Raw genomic sequence first — 19,962 nt, forward strand, 5'->3', positions numbered from 1 at the left:
AAATTTGCTAAATTTGGCATATTTTTGTCTTCATTAGCATATTTTATTTTTATTTAACATCATCATCATCATCATCACCAGCCCATTAACGTCCCCACTGCTGGGGCACGGGCCTTCCCTATGGATGGATAGGGAGATCGGGCCTTAAACCATCACGCGGGCCCAGTGCGGATTGATGGTTATTAACGACTGGTAATGCAGCCGGGACCAACGGCTTAACGTGCCTTCCGAAGCACGGAGGAGCTCGAGATGAAAACTTTTTTTTATTTGTGGTCACCCATCGTATGACCGGCCTTTGCGAAAGTTGCTTAACTTCAACAATCGCAGACCGAGCGCGTTTACCGCTGCGCCACCGAGCTCCATTAGAGTTATTTAACATATAGCATGTTTTTTAGCATAAAAATATTATTAGCCAAAAGTTTTCTGACATAAACGATCGGTTTTGTTACAGCGCTAAGTTTATTTTATGAGGTTCCTTTTTCCGTTTATGTCAAACTCAGGCCAGGGGACAGCATCAATCACAGAATGAGGAACTTTCTAGGATACGTTCCGGTATACGTTCAACGTGAGAATTAACTATTTTGTCGTTGCTCGGATACATACATAAAACATAAACCGCCTATATACGTCCCAGTGCTGGGCACAGGCCTCCCCTCAATTAACCGGACACATACCACATACATAACATACATCGGCTCGGGTACATAACTAATCAAAAATATATAATGTAATGGCAGAGAAGAGAAGATAATTTGGATCATATACACTTCTCATCAAAAAAATCGAAACACCTTGCAAGTTTACGTTTTGTCAGGATTATCAGAAAAATGTGTACATTTAGGAATAAATGTTAAATGTCGTTTAATAGTGAGTAATATGAGCTTATCAAATCTTAATGTTAATGTTCTAAATTTAAATGAATTTTTCATAGGTTTCGTATTTTGTTAAATGAGTCATTTTTATTCCGTATGGAGTATAAAGGAAATGGATAAAACAACACACGTAAATGAAAAAAAAAGCTAAAAAACGTTTATTTAATAACTTGTATTCCCTCCCCGAGCTCTAATTACTGCTTCCATACGGTTCTTCATCGATCGGATGAGAGTCACGATCACATGCTGTGGTATATTGTCCCATTCCTCTTGGATTGCATCTTGCAGCTGGCTAAGTGTTTCTGGGGCAGGATCTCTTGCTCGAATTCGTCTCTTTAATTCATCCCACAGATGTTCAATGGGATTCATGTCCGGGCTTCTTGCTGGCCATTCCATAATAGAGATATCGACTTCGTTAAGATAATCTCGTACGACGCCCGCGGTGTGAGCCCTAGCATTGTCGTGCATGAATATGAAGCCGTTGCCAATAAAATGTGCATAGGGCATCACATGAGGCTCGAGACACTCTTCGACGTACCGATGACAGTTTAGTGCAGGCAGACGTGGCCCAGACACGAAAGCAAGCTCTGTCTTACCGTCGGCGCTGATTCCTCCCCAAACCGTCCACGAACCGCCACCATAGCTGACCTTTTCTTCAATGCAGCATTGTGCATAGCGTTCTCCGTCTCTTCTGTAGACCTTGTTCCTTCCGTCGTTACCATACAGCATAATTTTACACTCATCAGAAAAGAGAACTTTGCTCCACTGTAGGTATGACCAATTTAGGTGCTCACGTGCAAAGTTAAGGCGCGCTCTTCGATGGTCTGCAGTTAATTTCGGCCCATTTGCTGGCTTATGCGGTACCAGTCCACGATCCTTCAACCTTCTTCTAATTGTAGAGTCACTTACAGCCACCCTTCGTACAACACGAAGCCGCTGCTGCAGTTGAAAAGCGTTAAGGCGTCGATTTCTTAAAGAAGTTGTTACAATAAATCGATCATCTCGCTCAGAAGTGACCCGATTCCTGCCAGATCCTGAACGGCGCGTGAACAAACCAGTCTCCCGATAACGTTTATAGACTCTATGAACAGATGACAGGCTTAGATGCAGTCTTGCAGCCACAACACGCTGACTAAGGCCAGAATCCAGCAATGCCACAACTTGGGCGACTTCTGTGGGCGAAGTATCCATACGTTTTAGAAAAAAAACCTTTTTTCAGACGTCCCAAAGTCACAGTATTGAAATAAAAAACAAAAAGTTTAAGGATAGGCGCCAATTTTTAGTTTTTAAACGCTAAATGTACTCCAACCCTAAACACACATTTGTCTCAAAACAGTGATTCATTTCGTTTATAAGATAAACAAATGAAATTCTAATTTAGAATTTTCGCTTATTACTGTAATGGCCAAACTGCCAGCTATACATTTATGTATTTTTTTTCATCGTATGAATTCTTTTTTGTGTTAAATTCGGACAGAAACAATGAAAACGGAAGTGTTTCGATTTTTTTGATGAGAAGTGTATTTATAGAAATATGTTGCTACCTAAGTTGCTTCTACTTTAATCAAAATAATTATGAGTGAACGATGTGCAGCGCTTGGGTGTAATATCCAAGGTTATAATTTATTTTATACCCAAAAACAAAAATAAAAGTTGCATAATGTCTGTTACCTATTAAATTAGAAGGGTAAACGAAAACAACCTTGTACATCGCCATTTATTTTTTCGGGAACGTAGCCTGGAAAGTGCCTCATTAGCGAATTAATTATTATAATAAATTGATTAATAACAAAAATAACCACTTTTATTTATGCAGGTTAATTTTGCGGATGAGACCAAAGGTTTCTTCCAATTTACCAACAAGCTCCAGCAGGGTCTGCATGCCAACCACGAATTATATCGAGGACTTCGACCAATAGATGCAGCAAATGCTATTTACGTAGATAGACGTCGCACGTCGAAGCCCTCGAGTTGCCACGCCGCGAGGGCTGATGCAGTATTCTAGATACCGGACAATACGCAATACAGAGATGTTAAAGCCAAACAAACAAACAAACACCACAACAAAGATTCCCATTGTTTTTAGTATTATTTAGATTTTTTATATTTTTTATAACGATTTATGCTTATTGTATAACACTTGTGTTCACTCCAAAAGATCAGGTGTTAGATAAATATAGGATGCCTATTAATATTGCAAAAGTCTGCAAACTGATCTCTCTTCATTCTCGACTTTTACTAGGTTTGACTATACCTAGTATAACCATGAAAACAGGATGAAATAGCAAATTTTTATTTGTAAAGCCGATAAAAATTATGTCAAAAAATATATTACTTACTTTTTATTGCTTTTATTGTTTGTGTAATTTTTTCTGCAAACATTTTTACATTATTGGCTAGCTCTTGTTGGCAACACTGTGTGACATAATTTCTTGCAATGACAGTTAATTAAATTTATATATAGGTATCATTATTTGTTTTCGGCGTTTCATCTCGAAAATAACTGGAATTATTTATTTTTTATAAAACAGTTCCTTCCATAATTTATTAAAATGGCTAACGATGAACCCTCTGATTTGGATTGGGTGCAACTGCGTCAAGAAATGGGCGCAACTCACCATGTAGAAACAACTGCTGAGAAATTTGGAAGAAAATTCTCTGAAAATCCGTTTGTTCCTATAGGTAAGTAAAACTGTACTATCCTAACCAAACTAATAAACGGCATTAATAATTATTCTCATATTTTGTGATAATATGTAAACACAAACAGATGACCATATTTCTTGAAAATTAGTAATCTTTTTTTATTATTGGGTTCCAGGTTGTCTAGCAACAGCATCCGCATTAGCCTACGGCCTATGGACTTTTCGAACCCGAAATTCACGTCTCTCGCAACAAATGATGAGGTTGAGAATTGTAGCACAAGGATTCACAATTACTGCTCTTGTTGTCGGAGTCATGATGACTGCAGGAAGGACCAAGTAATAAATAATGTAGTGTACAACTGTTGATATTACTTGTAACTGAATCATGTTTTAACAAGATTACTGTGGTTTTAAAGATGAAACTAATTTATTTTAGGAAAGGATTTTGTAAATACAAGCTTTATAAGCCCAATGTGGAGCATATTTTTTCAATGCTTATAAGTTTTGTAATTCACTGAAAATGTTCTAAGTACATATTAGTTACTTTGAATACACCTAATAGATTTGATATATTGTTTTGTTTATTTACTATGATAATAATTTAGGTTATTATGTGACATAATTTATTCAGCTGTTACCTATTTTGGAAAAATATACCTAAAAAGCTTGGTAAGAGAAAATTCCAGTACAAAGATCAATCGTTCAATATGTTTATTCCAGTAGTAGAAAAAAAACTTGCTTATAGTAATCTCATTGTGATCACATGATACATTAGAAAAAAGTGCCTGCCTTTTTATATTACTCTCTGCAACCTATAATGGATAGTATAAAATTACTTAGAGGTATCGGATGTATAGTACGCATCCTACCATATAAATAGTTGTACAGACTCGGAGAGGACTCGTCTGAGTAGTGTGAAATTACCTTTAGTCCCTTGAATTTAGTAGGAATCCTTTATGAACGTAGTATTACTCTTTGTAGGAATCAAAGGTAGGAATAGTAATTTTGAAATGGTCACACAGGCAGTTTCGATTTGACTTGTTTTGATTTGATCCAAATATATATTTAAATCTTTAAAAGCGCGGGAAACTTCCGAAATTGGCGGTCGTGTTTTTTAGTGAAAATTTAATTTAATTGATTTCGTGTGGGTTCAGTGGAGTATTTCTGTATTATTTTATCTGTTAATTCATATTTATATATATTCTTCTAAAATACTTGCTGCTGTGTAGTGGTAAGTGAGTTTTTCTTTTTACTATGGGGGTTGATCCCCCCGACGACCCCGGTGGCGACCGGGATCGTCATCGTGTCCCTCATGTAGGGATGGAAGTTATTGTTGACGATACTTCGTCAATGGATACGGAGGACGGGTGCTCCTCTCAAGTCAGAAAACGTGTAAGACCCTTGAGAAAGATTTGCAAACATTGCAACAAAAAGCGCAAAAGTAAAAATGGTAAAAACGTTTCGGGTGTAGACAAGTGCAATTGCAATTCTGACGAAGACAATTCTCTTTTATCAACAATACCTGATCCTCCACCTCCACCACCAACAGTCACAGTAACTAATCAGCAAACCCAGCAGCAACAGCAAGTTGGTAGGAAATATGTTTCTTCCGACCTAGCACCCTATGTGGTGCACATTCAAAAGGAGCAGTCTACTCCTGACGATCCTGTTTCACTGCATCCCATTCAGTTTGGTAGCGTTCTAAAGAAAAATATGATTAAAAACATAGTGAACGGTAGCTTGAAACGGATCGGCAGAAATAGACTATCCATGGCCTTTTCCACATATTCTGATGCTAACGCTTTTATTGAAAATCCTTGCCTTGCCAGCCATAGTTTGAGAGCTTTCATTCCAACCTTTATTATCACACGGATGGGTGTTGTCAGGGGTGTCCCTGCTGACTGGCCTGAGGATGAGATTTTGGATAATGTGAGTGTCCCCATTGGTTGTGGGAAAGTTCTTAAAGCTAGGAGAATTAAAAGTAAAAAAATTATAAATGGGTCTCCAGAATTTACTAACACTGAAACAGTTGTTTTAACTTTCGATGGACAAGTACTACCAAAACGTGTGTTTATGTGCTATACTCCATTGACTGTCGACTTGTACATTTATCCAACCATTCAATGTTACAGCTGCTGCCGTTTTGGTCATACAAAGGCTCAATGCCGCTCCAAGCCTCGCTGTTATAAATGTGGGCAAGGTCACACTGCCGAATCTTGTTCAGTAGAACAAGAGGATGGATCATGCTGTCTTTGTTCTGGTTATCATTTTGCCACTAGTAAGGCTTGTCCTGAATTTTCCCGACAAAAAAATATCAAAGTGTCAATGGCTCAAAACTGCATCTCATATTTAGAGGCTTCCAAATTACACCCCGTTGTCTCCAAATCTTTTGCTGACGTTCTTAGAACTTCGCAACATAAACAATCTCAAGATGAGGCTGCTAACCCAGCAGCTCGATTGTCCCCATCTTCCAGCTCATATAAAAAAACAGTTTTCCTTAAGCCTCGTGCTCCTCCTACGCCTTCGGCTGGGTATGACCGGGCTGCACATGCATCTCTAATAAAAGATTATGATATACCTCTATCTTCACCAAATGGTTCTGCTCTGAAAAATGATAACTCAGAAAATGATAAATCAAACCAACCCATAGCGAAATTAATTTTGTCTCTTATTGAGCTTTTGTTTAAATCCAGTTTAATTCCCACCAATTCTATACCGTCCCACGTTGCCCAACTAATTGAAAACACTGTGTCTATCAATCCCAATAATGGATCAGGTACTCCTACAGTGGAATTGTAGAAGTGCTGCTGATAAAAAACCTGAAATAATATTTTTAATTAATAAATATAATCCTTCAATAGTCTGTCTCTCAGAGACATGGCTTTTGCCTGAATATTCTTTTAGAATATCAGGTTTTAATATTCTTAGGAAGGACAGAGCTAGTGATGCGCATGGTGGTGTTGCCATCCTTATCAATAGTTCTGTTCCTTACAAACAAATATCTCTTCCTCCTGTAAATAATGGTGTTGAAGCCATTGCTATCTCTGTAAATAATGTGTGTATAGTTTCTGTATATATTGCTCATCCTACTTTAGCTTTGTATAGTGATCTCACTAATATATTAAAATGTATACCAAGCCCTTTTTTAGTACTAGGTGATTTTAATGGCCAGCACCCGGCATGGGGAGGTTCATCTAGACATATTTTTTATGGAGAAGAAATGTTGCGAATTTTAAATTCTCTCAATCTCTGTATTTTAAATGATGGTACTCCTACTCGGCGTACTGGCCCTGACGAGGGCCCTAGTGCTCCAGATCTCTCTATATGCACGCCTAATCTTGCTTCTATTCTTTCGTGGTCAGTTCACCCTTCTACTTGTGGAAGTGACCATCATCCCATAACTATTAAGTTTCCTTCGTTACATCCAATGATAGCTCCGAAACCTACTCCCCGTATGAAATATAGATTACCTAGTGATTGGTCTGCATTTAGTCAGCAAGTTGACAGTAAAGTTTCAAACCTCCCTTCTGTCTGTATGGGTAATGAGATGGCTTGCTCTGAGGCTCTTGTCAAAGTCATGATTGAGGTTGCAGATGCTTTATTCCCAATTAAAGTGGGCGGCTCCAGAAAAATCCCCTGTCCACCTTGGTGGGACAACGAGTGCACAGAGGCTATAAAAAGAAGGAGGGAAGCAGAAAGGGTTTATTCCTGTTTAATGACATCTGTGAACTATGAGCTTTACTGTCAAGTGGCACGGGACACTCGTAAATTTTTGAAAAAGAAGAAGTTTGAGGGATGGAGAAGATTCTGTAATAATATTTGTCCAGATGTTAATGTTTCTGTTGTTTGGCAAAGCGTTAGGAGATTCAGGATGGGTGTTAATCCATCATCTAGAGGCTCTTTATCTTCAGAGCTAGCTGAACAATTCCTAGATAATCTAGCTCCTTCTTCAGTTCCTGAGTTACAAATTCAGTGCTTGCCAACTTCAATTTCTAATAATTTATCAGGATTAAATTCACCTTTTTCCATGTCTGAAATTAAAGGCATTTTAACAAGTTTAATTGACACGTCACCCGGTCAAGACGGTATACCCTATTCCTTTTTCTGTAACAGCAGTGATAAAACTTTAAATTACTTCTTAAATATTATAAATTCTATTATGTTGTCTGGCAACATTCCTCTCTCATGGAGGTCCCAGTTAGTAATACCTATCTTAAAACCAAAGAAACCTCCTTCTGACGCTTCTTCTTACCGACCTGTTGTTTTATCTTCTGTACTGGCCAAATTGGCAGAACATTTAGTCAAAAATAGGCTAGAATGGTATTTAGAAAGCAATAGATTGCTCTCTGAAAGTCAGTTCGGCTTCAGAAAGGGCAGAAGTACTTCTGATAGTTTGAGTCTGTTTATGACTGACATTAGACTGGCATTTTCAAAAAATGAATCCATCCTCTCTGCTTTTTTAGACATTAAAGGTGCCTATGATAATGTTGTTATTTCTATTCTTCATAAGAAATTAAAATCATTAAATGTTCCGGAAATGCTCACTTCATTTATTATTAGAATGCTGTCAGAGAGATCTATAAGTGTTACACTAGATGGGTCCCAGATATCTAGAGTTGTTTGGCAGGGATTACCTCAAGGCTCAGTGCTGAGCCCTTTACTATATAATGTATATACTTATGATTTAGAGGATTCCTTAAGTAACTCAGTTAATATTTTACAGTATGCAGATGATCTTTTATTGTATTGTTCAGGTAAATCTGTTTCTAATTTATGTAACACACTTACAACATCTCTTGGTATATTGAAGGGTTGGATGAATGATAATGGCTTAGAATTATCCGTTTCCAAAAGCAATGTAGTGCTTTTTTCTCGTATGAGACCTCCCCCTGAAATTAATGTTTTTTATGATAATATCCCCATGCCTGTAAGTTTACAATGTAAATTTTTAGGAGTTATACTGGATTCCAAACTTACTGGTATCCCACATTGCAATTATATTGAGGCTAAATGTGAACGGAATCTTAATATTATTAAATGCCTCAGAGGTGTATGGTGGGGCGCTCATCCTACTTCTCTGAGAATCATTTATAATGCACTAATCAGGAGTGTGATTGATTATGGATCTTTTTTGCTGGAACCATGTAGTGCTGCTGCTTTAAATAAACTAGATAAAATACAATCGGTAGCTTTAAGGATTGTTCTGGGCGCAATGAAGACTAGCCCTATTAATGCAATGCAAGTAGAGTGTGTTGAACCCCCTTTACAACTGAGGCGGCAGTTTCTTTCAGATAGTTATTTATACCGTTGTTTACAACTAGGTGACCACCCACTTTTAACCAAGCTAAAAATCCTCTCTGAAGAAGTCAACTCCTCAAGTTACTGGACTCATAAATGCACTCCTTGTTTAATTAATAGTTATCAAAAATTACTGTCAATTGATACGCCAATTCATAACTCAATATGTTTCCCTCTTTACACCTCAAACTATGAAGCCCTTGTTTATAAACCTGATGTTCGTTTAAACTTGGGTATAACTAAACAAACTTTTGAGGCATCCAATGTTTTCAATTTCGTTCTAGACACGGAATTTGACAATAGCACTGACAGTTGGCATCATGTTTTTAGTGATGCGTCCAAACGATCCACAGATAATAAAGTAGGTGTTGGCATATATCACTCACAATACGATATAGTTCAAAAGATTAAATTACCTCCTGAGAGTTCTGTTTTTACTGGTGAAGTTTTTGGTCTGTATAAAGCGGTTGAGTATGTACTTTTAGCTAAACTTAGGAAAACTATAATCTTTTCAGACTCAATGAGCGCTCTACAATCTCTATCTAAATTTTTATTTAAAACAAAACTTATTAGTCCATTGATAATAGAAACCAGAAACATGATTGTTCAGTGTGCTGCAAAGGGATTTTCGATTATTTTTGCCTGGATTCCGGGACATAGGGGTATCCGTGGAAACGAACAGGCTGATAGGCTTGCTAATGACGCCATTGATTGTGGAGATATGGCTTACTATAAAATCTACCCTCATGACCTTCTTGCTCTACCCAGAGTGTATCTACGTGATTCGTGGAGGGAAGTGTGGTCTGTCAGTTCTCAAACAAAAGGAAAATATTTCGCATCTATCCAACGTGAAATTCCTGCAAAACCCTGGTTCTCGCGGTTGCTGTTGGGCAAGACGGCATCGTGCATCCTGACTCGTATGAGATTAGGTCACGTTTGTACGTCTGCTCATCTAGCTAAATTTCATATAGTGGACAGTGCTTTATGTGAGTGTGGTGAGGTGGAGGATGTGGATCACATCTTCCTGAATTGTCCTAAATATGATAATGTTCAACTTTTTCAGGGACTTACACATTTACACATTCCTTTTCCTACTTCTATCCAGATCCTTTTATCTTCAAATAATCCTTCAGTCTATCGTTTATTAAGTATGTTTATTAATACTAATGATATTAAAATTTAACTTCCTCTTTTTATTATTATTTTATTATTATTCCTCTCCTGATCCTCACCTTTTCCAAATTCCGTTCCTATCCGGTATATTTTATTATTGAAAAGTTTCCTCGTTTTTAACGACTGCACAGTAACAACATGAAAAGATAATTATTATTGAAGACTAACTCACGATTTATCACTCAAGATTTGTCATTGGCGCATCGCTAGCCGCGGAAGCCAGAAGAAAAAAAAAAAAAAAAAAAAAAAATTTAAATCTTAATTTTTAACGCAATCGTTATAGCATAATTATCAAAATAATGAATGGATTTATAGCTGTGCATTGTGGTAAGTAGTAATGAATTGTCATGCCTTGTACGACAAATATTGTCTCATTTGCCGTAAGTAAACTTAAAACTTACCATTTTTTGTCGTAAGGTGCGGGCTATCATAGCGACTCTTTGAAGAAGGAATACCAGAAAACGTGCTTTGTTGCCTGCAGAAAGGCAGTGGAAGCGCTCCGAGAAGGAGGCAATGCTATAGACGCTGTAGAAAAGGCTATAATAGGTATGTGCAACAAATTTCGGGTTACTGTATTGTTACTGGAGAATGTTATTAAAAATGGGTCCCTTTTTCAGAATTAGAAAACAGCCCATTGACAAATGCCGGCTACGGTTCTAACCTTAGCTGGCATGGTCAAGTTGAATGTGATGCATCTATTATGAATGGACAAACACTACATTTTGGAGCTTGTGGTGCTGTGTCAAATGTTTGGAATCCTATCAGCTTAGCAAAACATCTGTGTGTTAAGCAATGTGACAGTTTATCTTTAGGACGTGTTCCACCGTGCATACTCACAGGCAATGGTGCACGTTCATGGGCTGAAAGGATGGGGCTAGAAATAGTAGATGACCGAAAAATGGTCACAGCTCGATCGTTTCGTAATTACAAGCATTGTAAAAGGAAGTTGAAGCGTTATTCACTCCAGAATGATATCAAATTCAGCCCTCTAGATACTGTGGGTGCTATTTGTGTGGATTCTAATGGTGTTGTGGCATCAGGAGCTAGCTCTGGTGGAGTTTCATTAAAGCATGAGGGAAGGGTTGGACAAGCGGCTTCATTTGGCAGTGGCGTGTGGGCTGTGATGAGCAGGGATGGAGTGAAGCCCTCCATAGCAGCGTGTACCTCAGGTTGTGGGGAACATTTAATCCGAACACAATTAGCAAAGAACACAGCTGAGAGTTTACTAGAGACTTCACCAGTTCTGGGTTTGGATAAATGCTTTAAAGAAAATTTCTTGGAATCTCCATTTTTGTGGGATGTTCCTGAGAGACTAGGAGGCACATTAGCATTAAAATTTGACCCTCAAGTTGGTGAAGGTGAACTATTGTGGGGTCACACAACAAAAACTATGTGTATCGGATATATGTCTACTGAAAATGATAGACCTAAGGTAATGAACTTACTAAATTCTTGTAACATATTTTACATTTTGTATCAATGTATTTTTAATCATTATAAACTTTCCTTTTAGTGCATAATTTCTTATCTTCCTCCAAAAGTGGAGCCTGGGCGTAAGGCAGTAGTGTCTGGTCAGCCATTCAAAGTTCGAATGCAGCAGTTCCCCATGATACAATGGGAAATCAAGACTGATGTCAACGGATCTCTTTGACTACTTAAGTGTATCATTTGTATTAGTAAGTCTTTCCTCATTATGTAGTTAATTTTTGCTATAAGTAATTAGAAAATGTGTTATGTAGTTAAAATACTGCTTTTAGTCACTGATTCTACAATTTAGTGTACAATAAATAATAAAGCACATGTTCATGCCAAATACATTTTAAACAATGATCTTCCTAAAGTTACCTACTTACGTACCTCTCTTGAATAAGAATAATGTCTATTTGTGTTATTCAATATCTATACCTGTTAGTTGTAATAGAAATAAAACTGCCATTATTATTGAAAAGTTTATTTAATAAGACCTGTGGTCAGGAAATCATGTGCTAAAATATGTATAAATTCGGTGAGAGGCGATTATTAAGTACATTTTAACATATTATGTTGGTTTAATATTTAAAAATAATTATCAGTTTGTTGTTATTTTTTATCAATTCCAATAGAGAGACTTGAAATGTTTTGCTACAAATTGATAATAGCACCATAAGTTATTTTAGTACCAATTGAGCTAATAAAACTAGTTGAAAATAAACTTCGTACCTGGTGCTTTTCTATCGCAAGGTAAACATAAAGGCACTACATTGGATTTTAAAACTTTGCACAAAAGTGCAAATAAGTTAAGGTAACATTGACTTGATGATGTAGAGATACACTTTAAATTTTAAAAGCTGCTGTTTTGCAATTTTTCCTTTAAAAAAATGTATATATAAAATAACTTACTTTCTAAGCTCTTCTAACTAATGTTACAAAGCAAAACTTAAATTAACTTAAACTTTACACTATTAGTTGTAGTCGGGATACATAAAATTAAATATTCAATCATTTGTACTGTGCTATAATTTAAAAATTGTCAAAACATGTCGCAAGTTCAAATGCAAATTAATCTTTTGTTCATTCAAGAAATTGCTTAACTATAAAATGTTAGTAGAACTAAAACACTTCGTTGATAAAAATAAAATGATAGTAAAAATATTGTACAATTACACATTATGCTTAAGTATAGCGATAAAATAGTATAATATTAAACTTCGAAATAACTTAAAAAGTAGCTGTCACAGTATCACTGGCAAGGATGTGTACCATTACCAAAATATTTGTCAACATTACAAATTATTCTGCTACACAGTAAAATATCTCATTTAGAAATCGCATTTCTTTTCAAACAATACCTATATCATTTTGTTTTGTTAATAATATCATTATTGAAATAGCCTCAAAAAGACAATGAGTATAAAATCTAAAAATCCGTAAGGAATAATATCAGGTTTTACAATTATTGGAAGTATTGTAACAAATCTTAAAGCTTGTGGGAATTAATCATGATTTCTTAAAAATAAATGCCAAAATTAATACTGTCATTTCATTGTGTCATAAATATGCAGTTCATAATTATAATAGTGTCATAACTTGTTTTAAATATAAGAGCGCCAATGCATGATAGTAACATCATAAGAGCTATGCATTCACATACTAACCATGTTTCTTCATACTTTTTCAGTTGAGTATACTATAAAAGGCATCATGGTTCAGTCTCAACTCTATTAAATCCTTTAGTTTAAAACCATAGATTTCTTGGCAATCATTCACACACAACCATATTCATACCAAATTGCTGATTCTTTTGAATTGTCTGGTTTGTCACTTCGACTAGTTGTTCTTCTTTCATGTCTCGGGTCTCTTTCCGGTAAGTTGTCTTCTGTAGAAGATTGCGGATGTTCCATTGATCGGTGGAGATCACTTCTTTCGTTCATACTTTGACAGGCGCCGTCACCGATCACTGTAGATATTCTATTGTACACCAGGTATGTAGGGTTTTCTTTAAGTGGTGTACTCTGAGGTTTTGCGTTTAGGTTAACATCGGGATTGTCATCCGCTACATAAACCGTGCGTCGTGAACCAGCCGTGCCGAAAACAGGAGAAGGAGTAGATGCTAGAAAAAAAATAGAAAGCCGTGAACACAAATATGTCAAAAAGAATTAGTAACAATTTGAATTTTGAACAAACATCAGTTTATTACCTGCTGGCAGTCCTGTGTCACTTTCTAGGCCCTGGTAACTGTTTCTATGTGAAGGTGGTACAGCTTTGTGAGGTCTCCTTCTAAGCGATGCTCTTATTAGTGCGTCATCTCCTCCACCACTGTGCATAGACGTAGCCGATAGTCTCCTTACGAAATTAGTCTCGCCTGTCAATCTTGTAGTGTCTAGGCTGGGAATAGATCCAGTCATGTCATTATCAGACTTTTTCAATAGTTTATCTTCGAAGCGTCTGCTGAAATTTGAATCCGAACTATGTCTTGGTGATTCAACACTAAGGTTTGAAGAACCCTGGTCTAAATCAGAATTTTTTGAAACTTTTTCTAGGTCTTGACTGCCTTGATCTGATTCACCTGATTCTGATCCTGCTAGTGTTAGTTGTGATTTGGAACGACCAGCATCTTCTATTCTTTTATTGTTTCTAGTTGGAACCTTATTCATCAATTCCGTGCCAGCCTTTCGAACTCTTTTAACAAATGATGCACCAAATCCTCTTCTCTTAGGCGTGCAATTATCAAGTTTTTTATAATGTTCCATTATCTTCTCTTCTAGTTTCTCTTTTTGGCGACACAGGGCATTAACTTTATCAGCGAACATTTTTTCTTCTTCGTGATAATGTTGTTTGTCCTTTAATGAATGTGCTAGTAGTTCATGGTATTGAGTTAACAGTTGGGAGACATGGTCCATCAAGGAACGTCTATCAGCATCCAAACTTTTGTTCATCTGAACTAACATCTCACAATGCTGATTAGTTTTATTGATTTCTAACTCCAAACTTGTGATGATTTCTGTTTTAGTGTTGATTTCACCTGACATTTCAGTATTCCTTAATTTCAGCTGTGTAACTTCACTTCTAAGATTTCTGTATTCTTCTTGCATATGTCTGTATTCATTCTTCAATCTATCACTCGCAGTAAAAAGGTTTCTAAAATCGTCCTTCAATTTAGAATGCTCCGCTCGAAGATTAGTCAAGTTTCTCGATTCAATTTTCAAGTTTTCTCGTTCTAATTCAAATTCTGCTACTTTCTTTTCGAAACTCTCTAACTTCTCTTTCAATTCTCGATTTTCTAATTTCAGATCGCGAATGGTAGTTTTCACAGGCTCTCTTTCGCTAAGCAACATTTCATATTCTGTATTTAACTGCTCATGAAGTGTTTGTAAAGCGACTTGATCCCTTAAGAGATTATCTTGTTTGTCTTTTAACACTTCAAGCTGTTTCACAATCTCTTCTTTTTCAGCTGCCAGTTGACTATTCGCAAGTTGCAAAGTCATTTGTTGTGAAATTAAGGAACCGTTTTGGGAATTTAGTGTTGCTATATTTACTTGCAGTTTTGCATTTTCAGCTTGGCAATTTTCTAGCGAAGCTTGCAAAGCGATCAGATCCGACGTCAGTTGTTCAATTTGAGGATTCACTATACTCTCGTCAGAATCCATTTCCTTGTGGTTACATTCGCAAGGAACTAATTTTGTAAAATTAGCCTTACCCGCTATTTCAGATATTAATATTTCATGGTCAGAATTAGTAATTATCTTTTCTAGTAAATCTTCCACACTGATATCTTTAGTGATAACTTCAGAAGCATTGATTCCCAGCTTGTCCATACAATTTCTTAATTTGTCGAAATTTACTTTTTCCAATATTAAATCTTTCTGCAACGTTTGAATAGTCTCTGAATCAACTTTCTTTTGAGATTTGAGTTCTTGTGCTTTCTGTTCTAAATCTTGAAGTTTACATATCATGTTTTGACTGATTTCTAGCTCTCTGCTCAATCTTTCGATTTCTTTTTTCTTCAGTTCAATTTCAGTGCTAAATTTGTCAAGTGAAACATCTTTTTCTTCAACTGCTTCTCTTAATTTGTTGACCTCTCTTTGAAGATTATGCGATTCCTTCTCGCTATAAGTAAGCTTTGTTTTTAGCTCCTCTGATTGAATTATGAGGCCTGTTACTTTATCAGCCTCTGGCTTAACAGTATTCAATTCTTTAGTTCTGGCATCCAGGGTCTTTTCTAAATCATCAGCTCTTCTTTGTATAGAGTCACATAACATTTGAATTCGTTGTTTGTCTTTGGTCAACGATTCTAAATGCCGCTCAAAGTCTTGTAATTTATTTTTTTCGGAGTCTCGATCGATTGATTGCCGATCTATAAATACTTTTTGACTGTCTAAGGAATCTTGTAGTTTTCTATTTTCCTCCAAAGCATTTTTAAAAACTTCTTCTAACTCAGAATTTTGTTGCACAACTCTATTACAATTTTCTTGCAGCTGTTCACACTTCAATGTCAATCTTTTCTTTTCTTTTTCTAATTCTAAAATCTTATCACTACTTTCTAGCAGTGACTGTTCCTTTAGATTGTCGATGGTAGATAGAAGTCTTTTGTTTTCTAATTCGAGTTTTAAAGCCCTAGCTTGTGCGTTACTTGTCAATTGCTCTGATAAACTATTTTCGCCAGATTCTAATGTACTCTCGCCTTCATTATCAGAATCTAAATTACTGTTGTTACTTTCACTCAAGACTGATTTGGTAATATATTGTAGATGGTTGTTTTCTTCTATTAACTCTTGTATTTTTCGCTGATCAGCATCTCTTTCCTATAACAAATAATATTTATAACTGACCGATTAATTTAACAAATCATCCATTTTAGTTCGATGCATAGAATACAAAAACTTACCAAGGCAATATCATTTGCTTCTCTCTTCAACTTAATCATAGCAGCCTCTAACGACAGACACTGTTCAGCTCGCTTCCTTGCCCTCAGCAGTTGTTCTTCTAGAGCATCTCTTGTCTCCATAAGAGCTTTGTTGTCTTCACGTAACTCTGTTACCCGTGTTTTATAATACTCTGCGTCAGCAAGGCGGTCACGATAACGCTGAATTTCTTGCTCTAATCTGAAAGTTATCCATGAAATTGAGTTGCAAGATGTTTAATTTCTTTTAACATTCTATTGCTCAAATCTTTAATGTAACAACACCTACCTATCACATCTATCAGCTTTTTCTCTCAGAGCGTCTACTTCATCCCTATACCCTGCAGATTTTCTCGCTTCATTGAACCATTCTTGGCTATCAGTACGTAGTTTTGTCAGGACCAACTTAGTATGCTCTAATTCTTCACGACATTCTGACAATTGTTCCGATTTTTCCTCTCTGGAAATAATAAAACGTAAAATAGTTAAATTTCTACAATATTAATTATGAATTTATTGTACAAAACTCTTGTAACTTACAACTCTTGTCTTTGTTTTCGTAAACGAGCTTTCCAGTCAGCCAGTTCCACAGCTAGATGTTGGCTTTCTCCATTACTCTGATTTACGTTTTGAGTAGAACGACTCTTTCCATTTTTGTTTTCATTATCATTGTCATACAAGCCCTCATTAAGGACTATGGAAGCCCAGTTTTGGAGATAATGATCCCGCTCTTTAGCGAGCCTCCGCATGTGGTTGAACATGGTTGGAGATTGGAAGAGATCTATTGCATCAGGTGTCAATACTACTGTTTGCATATCTGTAACCTAAGATATAAACAAATTATGTCATGATTTGGCTTTATTATCACAGTTTAACACAAAAGCTTAAAAATAACCATCATAGTCGGTTTTCTTTTGTAGAACCAAATGAAAACAAAAAAAAAAACATTGAAAATCAATTTTCTATAAAGGTCAAGTCATTTAAGTTACATCATCTTACGGTAAGCTATACGGTTACGAGTCGCGTTGCCAAAGCCGTTTGTTGTGAAATTTGTCACCTCGGTACAACCCAAGGGCGAAGCAAATACCACTCTTCAATGAATGATTCGTTAGATCCGCAGTTGAAGCTTAACATGTGGCATTGCTACCTATGTATGGCATGTAAACACGTTATGTTGGCATTCAACTCTATGTAGTTGTCTATTTTTAACTAGGTATGGTATTATCACATTGGACATGCTTGGTTGATTCTTACTATGTCCATTATCTACACTTTAAAGTAGTGAGGACGACAATTTAAATTTTAACATATTACTGACTTCACAACACAAGTTTTTCATTTTCATCCTAGATAAGGAACCTCTAATTTGCACAGCTTGTTACTTTCTGGCACCTGTTTTTTTTACTATACCAGTTAACTGTATGCAACAACTGTAGTGTCCTTTGTTTTCAAATCATTCTTACCCACACTATTGTAAACATTATGTCTTATCAGCACAGGCAATTAAATTTGCATTAATTAGAATTTCCTGTTTCTTTTGCAGAACCGTAATCTAATTATTCAATGTTAAGTTTCTCTTTTGAATGAGTTTAAGGAAAAAACCAATGCATTTCCGATTCGCGATTATACCAATGGCATTAATGAAAGTACAGGTGAATAATTAAAATTAACTTGTAAAAAGTTATGTACATACCTGCTTAATACATTCCACAATGCTGTGCTGCAACTCTAAATCTAGTTCCTTGATGCGCGTGATAAAAAGCTCTTTGTTGGGGCACTGTACTGCAGCTCCCAGAAGTAATAGAACTAATAACTTCATATTTTCCAATCCCTCCCTAGACTCTGGAGCTTTGCCTAAGCATATACATTCAGGAACCACCAGTAAGGTCATGCCCAGTTCCTCCTCATACAATGTCTTCACATTTTTGATAATAGCATCGAAATTCTTAATTTTCCCCAGAGTGAGGGCTTGGTCTTCCAAACCAGCTAATTTTGTAATGTGGTAGGAAGGTTCTGGGTCAATCTGGAGGTAGATCTGGTGGAGAATATCTCCATTGGAGAGAGATGAGTATTCTGTGATGCTTTCTGGATTCGGCAGACATGATTTCAACTGCAATTTTGGTCAATATAGTAATGTAATTTATTTTTATACAAAAATAATTATATAAAATATTTTTTTCTTTCATGCATAGGTATTTAAGCAAACTAACGAAGTAGAATCAAAATTGGTAATATTCTAAAAAGCACAATATGGTAGGAAGCTATTATTTTTAGTATATAAACAATAGATATTGCTAATTTTAAGGACTCCACCCACACTACAACATTGCAAATCTTACTGAAATTGATAAGGTATGAACATTTTATTTAACTTGTTTAATTGATTTATTCACTTAGATAATATAATTCATTTATTGTGTAACATATTATCATAAATTAAAAGTTTGCAGGAAGCCAACAATACTTAAATAAACAAAAAAATGTTATGTAATCTAGGTATACCAGTTGAAAGGTGAAATAGATATTGGTTGATTATGTGAAAGATTCTCATAACTAGAAGATTAGAAATCATGTTCTACATATAGACAATACTATACATCTGAGAACTGGTGGCTGATATGTGGAGCATCTCAAGCCATTGACAACAACAACAACCATGATTATACTTCAATGTGCCTCTGTTATAATTATTACAGTTTTTGCCTTGACCTAATGATTAATGATGCCATCAATGTAGGAGTGGGACTCACTCTCGACAATATAAGTGAATTTTGTTGTAAATATAATATTGCATTGCCTATTGATAGTTATCTATTTCTTGCTAAAATTATAAACTGTAGGAAAGTGTAATTAATTTATTTTTAGATGTTACTAGAGAATCTTTACTCTAGGATACTCATAAACTTGTCTTTATTTTTAAATTGCCACATTTCATTAATACAATGAAGTACTCAAATAATTTTTATTTGCTGAACAGGGTACCTACCTATATTTTATGTTATTTACTAATTTATTTCAGTGCCTGATCATATCAAAGGAAAGCAACAATTTAAAAATATAGACAATTTTATGTCCATGTATTTATAAACATTTCATTATATAGGCTTGCCATTTATAAAGGCTTGGAAAATGCACAGTAATGTCACTAATGATACAATAACATATTTAGAGAATATTGTCATTTGAATAAGATTAAAACCATACGTTCATTCATACGGAACGGCTGTGTAATTTTGTCTCACGCTTCATTCTTACGCACAAAGAAATAAAATAGGCACGGATGGTTGATCACTCACCCACGAAACGAGAGGCCCGTTCAAGAAGTCTTCGATTTCAGATCCCGAAGCGGCCATCCTCGCTAAATGTTAGGATGAACGGAACCTGTTCCTTTGAATATGCACAGGGTACATGGCATCTAAAGTGCCTTCAAAATTGATACGATGAGATAACTTGCTGAACATCTGCAGCAAAAATACAAACGAGTACTATGCAAACACCACACAACGAATTGACGTTTATTGCGCTAGACCATAGACAAACATCTGTATTTTTTACAAGATTAAAAGTAATGAGGTGAAACGCCCGTGCAAACTGA

The 19,962-nt window shown here is 35.9% G+C and overlaps 4 protein-coding genes across 12 annotated transcripts in view; 3 read left to right on the top strand and 1 right to left on the bottom strand.

The window, feature by feature from the left end:
* The window catches only part of LOC126371090 (uncharacterized), a 355,308-nt gene extending 352,400 nt beyond the window's left edge, over nucleotides 1–2,908 (top strand). For 5 of the 8 annotated variants that reach the window (XM_050016292.1, XM_050016293.1, XM_050016296.1 and 2 more), the window contains one exon: nucleotides 2,689–2,908. The gene's annotated coding sequence lies outside the window, so the exon portion shown is untranslated. Of the gene's footprint in view, nucleotides 1–451; nucleotides 764–2,688 lie in introns of those variants that run through there. The other 3 variants (XM_050016294.1, XM_050016289.1, XM_050016291.1) reach the window with 2 other exon arrangements.
* A 317-nt stretch (nucleotides 2,909–3,225) lies between these two features.
* LOC126371121 (HIG1 domain family member 2A, mitochondrial) lies at nucleotides 3,226–4,085 on the top strand. The gene is made up of 2 exons (XM_050016334.1): nucleotides 3,226–3,554; nucleotides 3,694–4,085. The coding sequence occupies exons 1-2, from the start codon at nucleotides 3,425–3,427 to the stop codon at nucleotides 3,855–3,857; spliced, it is 294 nt and encodes a 97-aa protein (XP_049872291.1). The 5' UTR covers nucleotides 3,226–3,424; the 3' UTR covers nucleotides 3,858–4,085.
* A 137-nt stretch (nucleotides 4,086–4,222) lies between these two features.
* LOC126371091 (threonine aspartase 1) lies at nucleotides 4,223–11,801 on the top strand. The gene is made up of 5 exons (XM_050016297.1): nucleotides 4,223–4,580; nucleotides 10,238–10,315; nucleotides 10,406–10,534; nucleotides 10,606–11,420; nucleotides 11,502–11,801. Exons 2-5 carry the CDS (start codon nucleotides 10,288–10,290, stop codon nucleotides 11,637–11,639), a joined length of 1,110 nt encoding a protein of 369 aa, XP_049872254.1. The 5' UTR covers nucleotides 4,223–4,580; nucleotides 10,238–10,287; the 3' UTR covers nucleotides 11,640–11,801.
* Nucleotides 11,802–11,923: 122 nt separating this feature from the next.
* On the bottom strand, nucleotides 11,924–19,910 carry LOC126371075 (protein Daple). 2 transcript variants are annotated; one of them, XM_050016260.1, is made up of 7 exons: nucleotides 19,664–19,910; nucleotides 18,061–18,477; nucleotides 16,908–17,191; nucleotides 16,657–16,827; nucleotides 16,353–16,569; nucleotides 13,665–16,269; nucleotides 11,924–13,577 (listed from the first exon to the last, which is right to left on the bottom strand). In XM_050016260.1, the coding sequence occupies exons 1-7, from the start codon at nucleotides 19,718–19,720 to the stop codon at nucleotides 13,231–13,233; spliced, it is 4,098 nt and encodes a 1,365-aa protein (XP_049872217.1). In that variant the 5' UTR covers nucleotides 19,721–19,910; the 3' UTR covers nucleotides 11,924–13,230. The 2 variants fall into 2 exon arrangements, with proteins under 2 accessions (XP_049872217.1, XP_049872218.1); XM_050016261.1 differs by lacking the exon at nucleotides 18,061–18,477.
* Nucleotides 19,911–19,962: the final 52 nt, after the last annotated feature.

This window comes from Pectinophora gossypiella, chromosome 12, assembly GCF_024362695.1.
Source record: "Pectinophora gossypiella chromosome 12, ilPecGoss1.1, whole genome shotgun sequence".
Lineage (NCBI taxonomy): Eukaryota > Metazoa > Arthropoda > Insecta > Lepidoptera > Gelechiidae > Pectinophora > Pectinophora gossypiella.